The following is a 16,857-nucleotide window of genomic DNA, read 5'->3' as shown; positions in this document are numbered from 1 at the left end:
TCTGTATTAATAGATCAAAACTACTTTTTTCAAGTCACTCTTTAGGGATAAAGTTACTGGTACTGAAGCTCATCGTGTCACTCTAAAGCATGCTTTGCCTGCCCAGGCAGGGTCTGCTCTGTTTTGTTCTTCTGACTCCCATATGTATGCTTTGGCTAATGAGACCTGACTCTGCCCAGGTCTTAAGATCATAAGGGTAGGCCCTTGTTTTGAGACCGCTGCTTTCAGAGGTGTGCTTGGTGGCAACGCTCCGGGACCAGCATGGTCATTTTTAAAGGTTTTTTCTTTCTTTAAAACAGCGTTGCTTTAAACAAATAGTTTATTGCTCAGGCACACCTAAGACAACCTTCTTTTGGGAAGCCCCTAGGAAGAGGAAGTGTTTTGGCTGAAAGTAAACAGAGATGGAGGATTTCAATTAAAAAAAAAAAAAGTAAATATTTACGAAAAATTGCGATTCTTACAGACGTTATGCAGACTCACAGAAACAGCCGGGCACCGGAATTACGAAACTTCCATAAGTTTCGGAGCAGAAAAAAAGAGGAGAATTATGGGGGCTTGTGAACGACGGAACAGAGCACTGGCCGCAAACTGCGAAAGTGAAGCGGCACCGAAGGTACACAATTTGTACGTCCCTACATGTGGCCTTAACATTTGCACCCCAGTGGGGCTAGCCTTCTCACCATTCCCTTCCCCAGCAATCCTGATAAACATCACTCTTTTTCTGCCACTGCTATCAGCGAGGTAACTGCCTCAGGATTGCGGGGGAGGGAGGGAGGGAGGGTGTGTGTGTGCGTGTGCGCATATATGTATGCATGCATGTGCAGACTCCAGTGCCCAACCAGCTTCATATGCAGCTCTCAGGGCCAAAAAGGAGGTGCACTCCTGGCTTAAAGCCTTAGAGATCAGCCTTAGAGGATGATGAAGATGAAGTTTCTATCAAGCATACAAGGTCCTATTTGTCCTTTGCAGAGGATATAATATAAAGTGATATTGTTTTGGCTGTTCTTGCACAGCAGTTCTTTCAGCTAGTTAAAAGAGATGAGGACTCTCCCACCACATTCTCAGCTAGTTAAAAGAGATGAGGACTCTTCCACCACATTCTCAAAGCAATGTATAAAGGTGACTTGGCTAGCACATAGAACTGGTTGGGCTTCTTACATGAAGAATGTGGCCTTTATTTGTATTTAGTAATGACTGGTATTTTAGTTGATAGCTTCCTGTGAGCTCAATTATGTACATTTGAGTTTGCAAACTGAGAACTGACTCTAAAAACAGACTCAAACCTCTACCAGATACACTGAGTTACAAGAGGCTTTTCTGTGTAAATGAAGAACCAATCTGATCACTTCTCAAATGTGAATACTTATATTCTGTCAGACATAGGCTCTTCACTGCCACTGTATGAAAATACACTGCTCTATCCTGCCCAGTAACTATCGGAACTTACATTGAGCTATCAGCCATGGGCATTTAATTTTGTTTGCCACTTTGTTTTTGTGAAGATGGGGATGGGCCAAGGCAGAGCAAACCAGAAAGAAGCAACACTGGAAAGAAGATGACAAAATTATCCAGTTTGCAGGCTCCTATATTTCCATAGTTGAGAAAAGCCAGTGAGAGCCAGTGTGGTATAGTGGTGAGAGTACTGGACTGGGAGCCGGGAGATCCGGGTTCTAGTCCCCACTCAGCCATGGAGGCTCACTGGGTGAATTTGGGTCAGTCACAGACTCTCAGCCCAACCTACCTCGCAGGGTTGTTGCTGTGAAAATGGATAGGAGGAGGCTAATGTAAGTTGCCTTGGGTTCCTTGCAAGAGGAAAAAAGGCGGGATATAAATGCAATAAATAATAATAATAAATAATAATAGTTAATCTCACAAACTGTGGAAGGGAAAGCATACAAAATGTATACAGTATGACAAAGGGATGTAAGATTTGATTGTAAGAATTAAACAGTGCAAATAATACTCTATTTAGTTGTAAATTAACGTGGTTTAGTGCCGAGATGTTGAGGAAATATATGAAGTTGTATCAGTAGGAAATCTGATTTAAATCAAGCCATTCTGACTGGGAAATTTTACCAAAGAAATTTCTGGGTCACTAAGTTTTTGGGGTGCTAGGCCGATGCTGCTCTGGGGCAACCATTGCTTCCCTGTGTGCCTATTTGCTTCCCACTTGATCAACTTATATATTTTCGTTATATATATTACAAATGTCTGAGTATGTGACGCTCCTCTGTAACTTCCTACTGCTCAGGGAAGTGGGGACTGCAAAAAAAACAATACAGTAACATTAGTAAGGTACTTCTGCTAGGAGTAACAGGATAAGGAACGTTTAGATCTGTTGGCATATCTTAGCCATAGGACTGAGTGAGAGAAAAGTGTGCTACAACCTTGCTAACGATTTTTGCAGGATGCTGGGTTGACCAAGTACAACTTTTAAAGAATGGACTACTCATATCAAACACACTGGATCATCCCTTCCCGCTTGTGTTTATATAGCTAACCATTCTAATATCCCAGGCCTAAACACATTATATGAATCAAATCCTACTAACTAATCACTACCACATACATAAATATCCTTTGGATTACAGCCATAGGTAATGCAGCTTACCCAATGTGTTTGATATGGCTGTTCAAAACTGCCCCACAGGAGCCAGCATCTAGCTAATCTACATAAATATGTGCATGAGATTCAGACTCTGGAAGAGAGCCAACATTTTCCTTGACTACAAAAATCAATGAAGGAAAACAATCCCATCAAAACGGCTGTAACATGTTCGGCAGCTCCCACACAAAGAGATGATGACAGTCAACAACCTGACCTTCTAAGAGAGGATTATTGGTTTCTCAGCTAGTAGCTCAGAGCCCCCACTTCTCCCTGAAGTCAGCAACTGGCATATACAAACATAATGGGGAGGGGAGCCTTTTAAAAAATAATGAACATACTTCTGTTACCATGGCAACCATTACAGGTCTGTTCTTTTGCACAATTCAGGCAGTAAGCAACAAGGTCCCCTCCCCCTTGCTTTCACACTAATACCCCTTTGGAATTACCTCCATTCTTGCTGGCAAAAAGCTGGCTTCCCAATTTCATGTCATTTCATGTTTCTCCAGATACATAAATGCCTTGGGAGGCTTGCCTCTATAGGTACTACCCTGATATTTTGCCACTGGTTCTGAACTAGGATGCTAACTAGTGTTCTTTAACTTATCAGAAGGCTGGAAAAACACACAGATGAGCCTGGAATTTTTATGTGCACAGCATGGAAGGTGCATGCTATGATAGGACATTTCAATGTCAACAAAACAAGGCTATTGCTACTTTATGGATTGTCATGATTCCTCCAAGTCAGGGAGATTTCCCAAGTTTTGACACTATTTGAGGGGAATTGTTCCTTGAGTGGTTTTTTTTTTTTTTACCTGCTGAATCCAAATCTGTCTGTACCTAAGCAATACACTTTAGTTTTGACCCTAAATCCAAGGGCAACAACCATCTCTACACCAATATAAATTCTGTTAGTTGCACAGCATTAAATTACATATCTTCATGTCTAACCCAGCCTTCTGTGACACTATAGTGCTGAGAAAAAGGAAATTTAAAAATCCAAAATGGCTGCCAAAATCATTAATTAAAATACAGGCATCATTTGGAAATCAGAACAATGAATGGTTTAGAACTACAGAAATGCATCTGATATTATCTTAGAACAACTACTTATGACTTCAAGTTTATATCTGCTTTTGTATCCGCATGTGAAATATATCCACTGAAGATAAAGTAGAAACAAAATAAGGACTGTATGACCATTTTATAGAAGTCAGACAGCTTTTTATTTCTCTGAAAATTTGATAGAATCTAAAATGGCAAAAGGAAATGCTGGGAGTTTGTTATGGATGCACAAAAAATGGATGCAAATGTGAAAACTGTACTTCAAGGGAAAATCTTTAAACTGATGCATTTCTGCCATTTCTTATCAAAATATCTTATAGCACTCGGAACAGAATCTCTGAGTAAGATTTCATGACGCTGGGACAAACAGTCTTCATTTTATTGTATCACAATGTTCAGACACTATCATCTACTTTAAAAATTGTAACAGAGAATAAGGTTTTGCATTCACCTCAGATGAGGCATATGTTCAAGGTGAGTATTCCTCAGAGATATTTGAACTGGCTTGGAAACTGAGGCAGCTCAGGGCTGATCAGGAGTCTGCCATGTGGGGCACCACTGCTTGCAAGTATCCCAAGGGACAGGGCAGGTAGGATGCTGCTGCTTGAACACACCTCAAGCACCTTCAAGTGGTGGCATCCAGCCCGCCCCACTGGCTTTTCCTGAGGGAACACCTCCCTCCTGCAGGCTTTCAAAGGAACAACCTAAGCACCTTGAAGCAGCAGCTCTAACCCTCCTCTGCAAGCCTTTCCTGCACTAGAGCAGGAAAGGCCATGGGGTGGTGGAATGCTTGCCAGATTGGCCTGGTATGGCCAAGTCTCTCTAAGAACCTTGTCTATCCAGCTGCCGAATCACTCCCAGTCTTCCTCCCAACATTGGAGCTGGAGAGGTGGTAGAGGCTGGCCAGTCATCATGAAGCCTGTCCCTAACCCCTGCACCTATTCGTATGAAGTTTTTCAAGGGACATACTTAGAGCTACCTCTACATTGCATGTCATGGGGGGACCTGGTTCAGAAAGGCAGCCTATAATTTTTCAGCATTAATAATAAATTCACGTAAATTGTCAAATTTAGCTAGCATCATTCTTCTCCCAGTTGAGTACTAAGCCTCCAAGTTTCATGTAATTCTGCCAAAAAAATTTTTTTTTAAGTTATGCGCATCTGTTGATTTCCCCTATTATAGTTAGTGAGGAAGAAATCTGAGGCTTTGGAGAATGAGGCAAGGCAACCCCTCTGCTTTGGACCTGAGGCAAAGTGCAATGTCTATCTGAGCCTCAAAGCTGAGGCAACACCCGATACAAGCCAAGAAGATAGGTTCCTAAGCGACTATTTTTTCTATGCACAGCCCTACAATGTATTGCTCCTTGTGCAATGGTATCTCCTCTCTGCCATGAATACTGGTAACTTTTAACTCTACAGCTCTTATGCTAATATGCCCAAAATTCTTGTCAACATTTGGACTGATCAGCTGCTAATCCCACTTCAATAGCAGCATTCTGGCAAGGAGGTCCAAGGTTCCGTAATAACCCTGGTGTTCTCTTAAAAATCTAGAAAATATAAATCAAAGGGAGGATAAAGAGAAGCTTACTTGAGGGCAATAAAAATGTTAAGCAGAATTTGCAGTTCCTCAAATTCTGCTTCTGTTGTACCTACACCTGAATAAAACATGTACTTTTGCCAACATGTGGCTAAATCAGCATGTGTTTTAGAACCTACTGAAACCCCTTGACTGACATGGGAGCTGAGGGGAAAAGAACAAAGACAGGCAGTGTGACTGCCTGAAGCAGAGGGAACTAAAAGCTTTATTCTTCTGCAAGAACAGCAAAAGCAAATCACTGTGGTTTCTGCGGAGATGGGGGAACATGATGTTTCAAGAGATCTCAATCTGCAGATTAATGGCTTGGAAGCAATTCCCTAGCATCTTGAGTAAAACATAAAGTTACATATGAAAGTCAAGAGGCACTATTCTAGCACTGGACACTTTTCCCACATTCATAACTTTATGGTCTCTTACAGTCAGAAAAACTTCCTGACTGTAAGAGCAATACGACAATGGAACCAATTACCTGGGGAGGTGGTGGGCTCTCCCACACTGGAGGCCTTCAAGACGAGGCTGGACAGCCATCTGTCAGGGATGCTCTGACTTGGATTCCTGCATTGAGCAGGGGGTTGGACTCGATGGCCTTGTAGGCCCCTTCCAGCCCTACTATTCTATGATTCAATGATTCTTTTCAGTTTCATGCAGCACTGTGACTACCAAACCTAAAAAGGCTAGAGAGCTTCGGCTATTGGGCGGTATAGAAATGAAATAAATAAATAAATAAATAAATAGTAACTACTATACACATTTTTAAAATACTGTTAATTTCCTCACACATCTAGCATCTAACCTGTTTCTGTTCATAGAAAAATATATGAGTAAAAGGATCTATCTCCATTTTGGGAGGGAAAAGCTTTAAAACTACCACTTCCCACTCTCAAAAAAATTCCTAAACTAGCACTTTGAGAAGACAAGTTTTACTGAAAGACTTAGAGATGCTTAAGATGGCACAGACCGCATCATTTAATTAATTTGTTTAATTTGCATCTTAGCAAAAGGGTGTTCAAGGCAGCATAAACACAGAACTATCCATTTCATCAGAAACAAGCAAGTAACTCTCCTCTGGGGCCAACTTAGAGGTTTAATAGATGTAGTACTCTTCTTATAATTCTACTTCTAAGTATGTGTAACTGCATTTACTCTGGGTCACCACACTACTAATCTGATCTCTTCCCTCCCTCTGTTTTCCCCATTGTCAAAACTCTGATTGCAAACTTCTTGGGAACAAACACCTGTCTTTTTTATTATTAAACTGTTAAGTGCCATGCATACTGATAAGTGCTGTATAAATAAATTATAATTTGGGAGGCTGGGAACGGTACTACTCCAATTCTATAGCTATATAATAAAAACTAAATGGTTTCAGAAATTGACATGAAGGACTGATGAATTCATTGAATCAGTCACAAGTTTCAAGAGATTCCATAAAAGAAGGGGGGGGGATGGCAAAGCAAGCCATTTCCTCAGAAGCCGTTATTGAGAATTCACTGGTATTCCCTGAACCCTGTTATGCTCCCCATCCTGCCCCATAAATAAAGACACACTATCAACAATTCTGAGAAACCTCAAATATGTTGGCATTTAAGGAAGAGAAATTTGGCTGATGAGCAGGCTCTAAACCAGTACCTTTGTGAGTGCGGTAAAGGGCTGCAAATGTCACCATAAAGAAAGTTGTGGAGTATTTGCCAGCATTAACCAGGTGGGGAAAGGCCCGTTTGGTGTCACGGTATCGGCGCAGGCACTGGACGAATCTCAACCAAGCAGGAATGCACTGAACAACTGCTCGCACACCATAGGCATAGTTGTTGCAGATCTGAGTACCTGCAAAAATAAAGAAAATCTTCAAAAGGCAAGGAAAAAAAAGATCTCCTGCAATTTCTCTTAAAATGGATCCATTTTCTCAAAACAAAACAAAAAAGCCCAAAATCTTGTGAACTGGAGGTATAACTATAGTTAGTGCTCAGCAGTACAAATCCAACACTTTATCCAGGAGTGCGTCATATAAATGCCATATCACATAAAGACACTGAATGTAAACTTAGCAACTAAATACAAACATAATTTCATCTCTCCCCACCACCCTGTTGAACTGGGCCTTCAAAGATTCCTTACAAGAAATATTTTCCTATAAGCTCTTCATTGCTAATAGCCACTGTAAACAAACAGACCTCCACACACATAATAAATGTGATTTTATGGCTGCATGCCAAATGCCTAGAAGATTCATTATGTTTTTTCACTGAACAAAAATGCTCAAACTTGCTTCAAATATAGAGCAGACATGTGATTACACATGGCACTTACTATGTCTTCCCTCCCACTGACATACCTGGATCTCCTAGCAATGCATCCTTTACTGTCCACTGGAGCTCAAAGCTATAGAAACAAATCATGTATTCAAGGTCCATAAGTATCACAGCCAGACTATTAAGCTGGTCAGCCAACCAGAAATCTGCAAAGCCCACCTTATGGAAGGGGGCAGTGAACACCCGAAACTGCAAAAAAGGAAAAAGGGGGGGAAAAGCACAAACTTAATTGTGAAAAACACAGATATGGAAGGTGACAGCACATTCTGTCTAGCAGACAGTTTGCATTACAGAAATTATCCTATCATCCAACTTTACAAGACAGATGTAAAGCTGCTGGATAGATCTTTGTTGGTGCAACTCTATGTAAATAGCACATCTAATTATTATGAGTCTGATTAGCCTAATGCTTTTGGCTCTTGCATAGTTTTTTGGATCAATGCAATGCCTGTAATATAGGGACAAATCACAGAAACTCTGGTTTTTATGGAAAGTCAGCAGATGCTGTTGGACTGGGAATACGGGTTCAAAATCTTTGCTTTGCTCTGAACATACTGGGCATTCACGTTAAATCTACATTAAAATTAAGAGTTTTCTTATTGACGTCTGTAGAAAAGTGTTTTATACCCACATCTGTTTATGTTTTCCACATAAAAGTTGCAAATAATAATTTCATAGATGTTTTGCAAGGGTGAATGATATAGACTGTAAAATACTTTTGAATTTACACGAGTTGTAGGAAATTTGTTTCGCTCCAAGGACCACTACTAGAAATGTTTACTCTCACCATGATGGCTGGAGGGAATTTGAACTAATAGCAAAAACAAATACTTCTCCATCTCAGCTCATTTCACCTTCAAGATTTAAAAACCAGCTACATGCCTCTCAAGCTAGGCCATTTCATGCTCCATTTACCTTGGATTAGAGCTCTTCCTGCCTGGTTAGTTACAACAACCAGCATCCAAATTCTAAAAGGGCAACACCAAGATCATCTCGTCCTGATGCTCAGTTCTACACTACAAGCAGCAGGTACAGAAGAATGTTCTGTGATGTTGATGTTTCAGGTAACTGCATATGCCTTGCAGCCTTCCCTGCTAAAGACGGAACACATTTTGCCAAAATGTAACTAAAGGGAACCTGCAGAGTCTCACTACATTTGAGTTTTCTGGTGGCAACAGTAGCACAAAACAAATTATTTGCAAGTTTTCATGGGAAACACCCAATTGTTAGTCTGTGGAATGAATCTCATAGGGACATTGAGATCTGTTGAATATATAAACTATGAGGAATGAAGCAATAATTAAGATAGCCTGGTATTTTGTTTGGAAATCTTTCTCTACACCCTCAGTGGCCAGCTTACCAAGTTCAGAGCCAAAAGGAATTGACTGTTTTAGGTTATGGCAGAGTTTTAAAAAGTTGTGCCTTTTTTTTTTTAATGTGCACATATTACAGACCAAGACCTGGTTTGCAAGTAACGACAATCCAGAGTACAGGTTGAGTATGTGTTGCCCTTCAATCATGGGTTGTTGTTGAATTGTGGGTTGTCGTTGCGTGCAAACCCTGCACTATGGTTTAACTATGGGTTGTTAGCCACAAACCACCCAGAGTTCACAACTCAACAACAAACCACGGGTTCTCTTCTTGGGTTGTTCGTGGTTAAACTATACTGCGAGGTTCACATGTAATGACAACCCACAATTCAACAACAATCCATACTCAACCCATATTCTGGGCTGTCATTATGTGCAAACCAGGCCTAAGGCTGCATTTGGATGATCATCCTCAATTTCATCAGCTATGGATGATCACTTCATAAACCATGGACATCTGTTCCTACTTCACTTTTCTCCTTCTCCCATCACACACTGACCAGGTTCGGATGATTGTAGGGGCAAAAGAAGCCATCGTGACTTCTTTCCCCGCCCATGCTGTGCACACGCCCGTGATCTGCATAATTACCCGTGATGCTGACATTAAACCAACGTTTCACAATTTGTCTGTAACAATGAACTCTGGCTTAATGCAAGTCAGGATCTTGGCACTGAAGTCAGGGTTCGATATGAGGGGTGAAGGAGGGGCATGGCCCTTGTGCACAACTTCATAAATGATGGTTTATGAAGCTGCAGATGATTGTCCAAACACAACCTAAGTGTTTGTTTATATAGTTAAAATGAGATTAGGCTACTATCCTGAACACAGCTTATCAACAGCGAAATCACTGGCGCATTCACACAGTAGCTTTTGAATAAGGCTCCACAAGAAGCCTTTGGATGTCTCTAGTATTTACTGCAGGGGTGGGCAACTTGTGGCCTGCCAGATGTTTTGATCTACAACTCCCATCATCCTTCACCACTGCATATGGTAGTTCGGGCTGATGGGAGTTGTAGGCCAAAACATCTGGAAGGCTACAAGTTGCCCATTCCTGATCTATTGGTTCTGAGACCTCCCACAAGTTCCCAAGCCTGCAGAGTCAGAAGCAACTTTCTTGTTCCTCTCAACCAGTAAAAGTAAGGCACTGCCAGAGCGTAGGTGGGCAAGCAGCACTCATTGCCTGGAGAACGGGACAAAGACTGGGGTGTAAAGGGCTCTCAGTACACTATGCCTGTAGCAGCTGTGATAAGTGATAGCTGACTCAGGTGGCCAATGGCTACAGAACACATGCAACATATACAAGTAAGCCACTGATTAATTGGAGTTAATTGCCACTGGTGTTGCACTGCCAGGGTACAACCCTGTAGCTTCAGACATCACCTGCAAAACTAGAATAGAACTATTACGTTTTTAGGACCCAAAAACAATTATACAAGTGCTATTCCTTAAAGCCCAATGGGATGTGGGTATATAGGTCTATAAACGTGGAAGCGCATGCTCAAAACCATTCTAAAAGTATCAAAATCTTCATTTTTCACTGAAGAGTTTATAGGTAAAACAGAAGTACTCACCATGCTTGAAAAAAGTAACTTTAATCTGTACCATCAATCAGCTGGTACCTAGAATTATGGTTATGTCAGTAATGACTGCAGAGCTGTCATATTCCAAAGGGGTTTAATAATTCTGCTAGCAAAAGTGATTGTTATCATACCGCCACCCACTACTAATATTCCAAGTGCATCCTGTCAATTTAGCTTTTGCTTATTAACATATACATACCACTAATCATGTTTAACAAGCATTGTGTGCAAATTATCTGTTGATAAGCGGGTCACGTAACCCACCATGCCCTACATGAAGAACAACAATATCTAGTTATCGCAGATTTTACCAGGGGGGTGAGGGGTGTTGTTTATGAGTTTTGAGCAAATCCCAACTTACCAAGAGTTTGAGCAGCCAAAAACGGGATTTGTAGTACAAGGTTTTTGTAGGGTTGATGAGAAACAGCAACATAAATCCATACAAGATAAGTGGGTTTGCCTGCATAGGAAAACCAGTGTTTCGACCATATATACATGCCAGCAGGCTCAAGCACCACAATGTCCCAAGGAATCCAGCAATCTAACAGAATGGATGGGGGGAAAAACCAATTGTAAACACAGTATGTCCCAAAATCTGAACAATTTTGTTCCACAGAGGTAAAATTTGCGAAAAAAATTATTAAGCCATAAAAAATATCATTTATTTTTAGGAAAACATGGATTAAAAAAAAAAGATATATGCGCAACTTACTTGATCAAACCTAAAGCTACCAACTATATATTTCAAATAACAATTACCTGCTCAAGCCTCTAACAACTTATAGTATCGGTGGGTGGGGGGCTATGCTTGCTGTAAGGTTAAAAGGCTTCCTTCTCTGCACTATGCATGGATGTTCCAAGAGGAATAGCAACTAATCTCCCACTTTCCAGAACACACACAAACCAAATGCTCAGATTTGGAGCTGGTAGCAGAGAAAGGCCTTAGGGCATGTAGAAAAGAAAAATCTGTTTTTTCCCCCATTCTCCCTCCTGAAACTCCCCCCGTTCTGGGAAGCTTGAACAGCTCTACAACACTCCTGTTCTAGGCTGGCTGGAGCCCTGAACAGAAGTGCTGCTCCTAGAGGCTGGAAATACGTTGCAACATTTTGTTGCATGTCCCTCTTGTTATGTATTTAATATAATGCAACAAACACATGAGTGACAACTATATGGATAAGCCCATATCTCACATGAAATCTCAAACGAAATCTCAAATGTAAAACAGCATCTTAGCATTCAGGGGAAGATTTCCACATTCCAAAATGTCACTTCCTATGCTACTTCTAAGTCCTTGTCATAAAATGAAATTCATACTCACTACCTTAAAACAAGCACGCTTGGGAATTAAAATGCATAATCTTCTGATGCAAACAAGGAACAATGGATTTCCTGAACCCCCCTGCTGAATAATGTATTTTCTGTTTGGATGGTAAAAGCTTTACAATTAGGCCAGTATCTGAAACAACTAAACATTGTGTGCATTTGTAATTAAGCTGGCTAGAGCTTCAAGTTTAGGAATCGGCAACCAAGCCATAATTCCTAATGAAGAGACCTGTGAAACTTGATAGCTTGCATATTTAAACACATATAAAGGTCACCTAATTTGAAGAGGACAGAGTTACATTGCTATAATCAAACTAAAGAGATATTAGTACCAACGTCTCCTTGACTAGGCTACACTCATCTAAGGAAATTGCTTTCTCACCACCAATTCAGACCTTCCAACTAGGGATGGACGAAAGTCACTTACCTGATCCCGAAGGCTGCTTCGTGGTGGGGGGGAGGCGCTCCGTTTCTCCCCCCGAAATTCTGGCCGGGGGGGGAAGGCGCCCCGTCCCTCCCCGTCAAAATTCTGGCCGGGGGGGAGGCGCCCCATCCCTCCCCGCTGAAATTCTGGCCAGGGGGGAGCGCCCCGCCTCTCCGGCCGCGAAAGTTCTTCTCCTGCCGGGACGCAAATGGCGGCGGCCATAGCCACCGCCGTTTGCATCCCTGGCCTGCAGTCAGCCATGATAGGCTACGTAAATCCTTACATAGCCTATCACGGCTGACTGTGGGGGGGAAAAAAGTGCATACGCAAATGGCGGCACCCACGGGCGCTGCCATTTGCGTTCCTTATTTTGGCCCGGGTAGTCTACGTAAATATTTACGTAGACTATGGCGAAAATAAGGTCAACACAAATAGCGTTGCCCTTATTTTCGCCGCAGTCTACGTAAATATTTACGTAGACTACCCGGGCCAAAATAAGGAACATAAATGGCGGCGCCCATGGGCGCCACCATTTGCGTACGCGTTTTTTTTCCCCAAAGTCAGCCGTGATAGGCTACATAAGGATTTACGTAGCCTATCACGGTGTTTTTTGAAAATCTAGCCGTGATAGGCTACGTAAATCTTTACGTAGCCTATCACGTTCGTTGTTGTTGTTTTTTTTCCTTGGAAATGCCGGCGGCGGCGGCCGGTCAGAAGACCGGCCGCCACCACCGCCGCACCGCCACTGGGAGCCGCCGCCACAAGGGACATTCGCCAAAGGAAAGTCCCATCCGGGGGGGGGGGGGGCGCGGACCGCTTCTCCACCAATTTCGGGGGGCCGAATGCGTTGGCATTCCTGGAGAAATTCTCTGACATCCCTACTTCCAACACTCTTCTGAATTGTGCTACTTACCTCAAAGAGATGCTGATGGGACAAATTGCTGCGTGGGTTGAGTTCAAATATGAGGACATGATTCACTCCAGCTTGCCTCCAGCCATACGTGTTAATGCCAAGGAGAAAGAGGAATTCTATCAGGAGAAAGCCACCTCGATAGATTCTTATGAGTGGCCACACGTTCAATCCTTTCATATTAAACACACCTATTAAGAAGAAGACTCAAATCAAACATGTGCAGAATGGACCATTCACTAGAGACTATTGGCTTCCTGCTCCTTCATTATAGGGGCCATACTCCACAGTCCACACTGTCAGTAAAATATCAGTAAAACCTTGAGTATGATACCAATGCTCACTACACCCTTATTTTGAGCAGCTTAACATTAGAACATCTGAAATTCGGGGCTAGAAAACCCAGATTCTGGGTTAAACTATATTTAAGGGAAATATCCACATAAACTTAAAGTCAGTTTGTTTAGCCACTTATATGACTCTTTTACTGTTTGGAATATTGTATTCCTTTTGTCATGCCAGGAAAGAAGAGATGGAACTTATAAGGGGTAAAAGTCTTGGAGGGGAGATATGGAATAAACAAGCTGTCAAAAATCTGTAAAAGACTGGAGGCCATGGAAGATTCTTTTTTTTTTTTTAACTAGAATCTGCTCAAATCAGTACATTCTGGTTTAGAGACTATATTCTGTGATGACCATGAGGATTCCCAAACAGCCTTGCCTCAATATATTCCTGCTGAGTTTCAGAAGTTAGGTTCATACAAGATTGACTCAACACAAATGGAGCCTGTGGAGATGACACTCAGCCCTAACAAGAAAACGTATACTTATAGCAAGGTCAAGTGTGGGATCAGGGATCACACCTTTCCTCATGAATTGGCAGGGTCACAAGCACCCCAGCCTGCAGCAATCCTGATCAGTATCCCCCTCCCCTGCCAGCAATCCTCCACCCCCCCACTATCCTAATAAGGATGTAGATATTTTGCCCATTGCCCAGCTGATGGCTGACTAGCAGGACAAAAGGTGGGCCCCAAATGCTCCCAAAGAACATGTGCCCAAAATGTGTATACTCAGACATTTATACAAGATGCATATGTTACCACACTTTACGAGTTGCTGCAGGAAGCACAGGTGTACGTGCAATACACATAGTGCCCACAGTTGGCAGTCCCACTGTACCCCCACTTCCCACCCCAGACTCTTCCCCTAATTTCACAACCATCTTGAGAGGTACACTAGTATGAGAACTGAAGATTAACTGAAAATTATATATAGACCAAGATTACAGATGTTGTTCCTGGCTCCCATATCTGTAAAAATATGTCTCAGTGTAATGGGCAAACCAGCCCCTTAAGTCCTTTGTTATCATTACAATAGGCATTTTGCCAGAAACTACTTCCTGTCTCCTAGGTTTGCCAGTACCAGTATAATATGATGCACTTAAAGAGAGCTACCCATGGAAACTCTGCTTTTAGTGTACTTTCCAGTTTGAATATACTTTTTAGTGTACCTTCCAGTTGCTTTATATTCATTTAATGAATTTGTTTTGAAAAGGCTATCTCCTTATCTTCTCTCTCCTTATCTGTCTTGTCTTCTCTGTTTGCCTTCTGCTGTCTTTGCTCTGCCAATACGTTCTCATGTCTAAGCCTCAGGCTATTTCTCTGATTTCACACTTTGCCCTTCTGCTCTTATTGTCTCTTTCCTCTAGAATGCATGGCCTCCCCTTATCCATAGCCTTTCCTCCTAGTAACTGTTTAACAGTGTTTGAAAAGATATATTTTCCTGTTCCTTCAACTTCTAATCTCTGATTCCCTTTCTCCTTTCCTCTTTCCTTTGTGTTGTTTCGCTTTTCCTTATGATCTCCTCATCTTACCAGGAGTACCGCTGGAATTATTCTGTTTAATTCAGCCACCCAGTTCTTGAACTGCCTTATACATAGTATGATTATTTATTTATTTTAAATAATTTTATCATTCATTTTATTTTAAATGATTTTAAGCCATTACATTATTTACACTACAATCCCATACACACTTAGTGGAGAGGAAAGTCCCATTGAATTAAGTGGGACTTGTTTCTGAGTAAACATACACAGGGTTATACTGTAAGTAGGAGACAGAGCAATAGACCCAGAAGGACGAAATCTTGTTCATTCTCTCAAATATTTAAAAACTGTTTATGGTTCAGGCTCCTCTAAACTCAGTTATTCAGCAAAATTAAATGATGCAAAGGACCTCTCTGCTTCCTTGCTTGGTTATCAAAAACTTCCCACTGGAACTTGCCTAGTACAGATATTCCTTCCATTAGTCTCCTTTGTAGACTGGGTCTTTTTTTATTTCTCCATGAGCCTCTGCAAAACACTCTCTATATTCTTCACTTCTCAATTTAAAAAAAGCAGATATGAGTGAGAGGACTGCTAATTAGCTGCATTAAATTAGTGCCATTTAGTTTTCTCATGGCTGGCATCAGTTGTTCCTTGAAGCACTTTGATCTTATCTCTTCAGTTAAAAAAAATTAAACCAGCAGTAAGAATAATTGTTCATCTGTAATTTTTAGATTTACAATTCCATGCACTATAAATTATGAGTTCTTGAAAGACAAATTAGCATTATCCCAGACATGGAAAGGATGAAAAGATAAGGAATGTTCAGGATGTTCAATATGAGCACAGTGAGCATGGTAGCAATTATAAATTAGTAAGTTCAAAATAACTGGGCACACTTCAAAATCTCTTATAATGAGCCTCTCTGGGCACAGTTACAAAATGCCCTGATTTTGTCCAAAAAGTCTAGAAACCCTAATATAGGCTGGTTCACACCTGCATGTACTTAATTTAATTTCTCTACACTTGATTATTGTAGATTTGAACCCCTTTCATTTGTAATGAGGGAGCTGAAGTGTTTGGCACTAAGTGAGAACATAATGGGTGTAACAGAAACTGAGTGGAATTGAGAGAACCAATACAGTTATCCCTGGATACAAACTACAGAAAAGACAGTAACAGGGATACGACAGGGGTGATGTAGTTCTGTCTAAGAAGGCACTGTCCAGTAACCTAAAAAGGTTACCCAAAGGAGAAAGTGTAATATGGGTGACTTCAATTATGCTCATATATGTTTGGTAAATGTTGGGTCATGCCAACAGTATCCTGGGTCATGCCAAAAACAAAATTCCTAGATATCCTAAATGACTGTGACTTAGACCAGCTGGTCATGAAGCCAACCAAAAGTAAGTGATTCTGAACTTATTCTTAAGTGGCCCCCTCTTCCAAAAAGCATTTGACAAACTCCCTCATCAAAGTCCTCTGAGTCAACATAGCAGTGACGGGATAAGACAGTCCTCTAATGTGGGGTCCCTCAGGGAATTGTACTGTGTCTTTTAACTTGTTCATAAATTATCTGGAGACAGGGCTAAGCAGTGAGGTGGCCATGTTTGCGGCTGACGAATTATTTGGGGGGTGAAAACCCAAGTTGACCGTGAAGAGCTCCAAGAGACTCTCTCCAAACTGGGTGAATGTGTTTGTTTGTGTGTTTGTTTATGTGCAGAGATGTGGGGTGGAAAAATTTCCAAACAGGAAAATTTTCCAGTGCTCTTTTTCTGTTTCATATGTTCATTAGTAAAAATGGATGTATGCCAATTGCACATACAATATCAGGCAAGCCTGGCAGTTTCAAA

At 41.4% G+C, this 16,857-nt stretch overlaps 1 protein-coding gene across 1 annotated transcript in view; it reads right to left on the bottom strand.

Moving 5' to 3' along the window:
- Window positions 1–16,857, bottom strand: part of XPR1 (xenotropic and polytropic retrovirus receptor 1) — a 160,335-nt gene that overhangs the window by 30,008 nt on the left and 113,470 nt on the right. The window contains exons 8-11 of the mRNA XM_084851285.1: window positions 13,187–13,374; window positions 10,888–11,067; window positions 7,599–7,764; window positions 6,896–7,090 (exon numbers count right to left, since the gene is read on the bottom strand). Of these exons, the coding sequence (XP_084707411.1) occupies window positions 6,896–7,090; window positions 7,599–7,764; window positions 10,888–11,067; window positions 13,187–13,374 (729 nt within the window). The remainder of the gene's footprint in view (window positions 1–6,895; window positions 7,091–7,598; window positions 7,765–10,887; window positions 11,068–13,186; window positions 13,375–16,857) is intronic.

The sequence above is a fragment of the Heloderma suspectum genome, chromosome 4, assembly GCF_057233095.1.
Source record: "Heloderma suspectum isolate Gila_16-S chromosome 4, 16-S_ref, whole genome shotgun sequence".
In the NCBI taxonomy this organism is placed as follows: domain Eukaryota; kingdom Metazoa; phylum Chordata; class Lepidosauria; order Squamata; family Helodermatidae; genus Heloderma; species Heloderma suspectum.
Note: the sequence above shows the minus strand (reverse complement) of the source record. Positions and strands in the feature narration are given on the sequence as shown.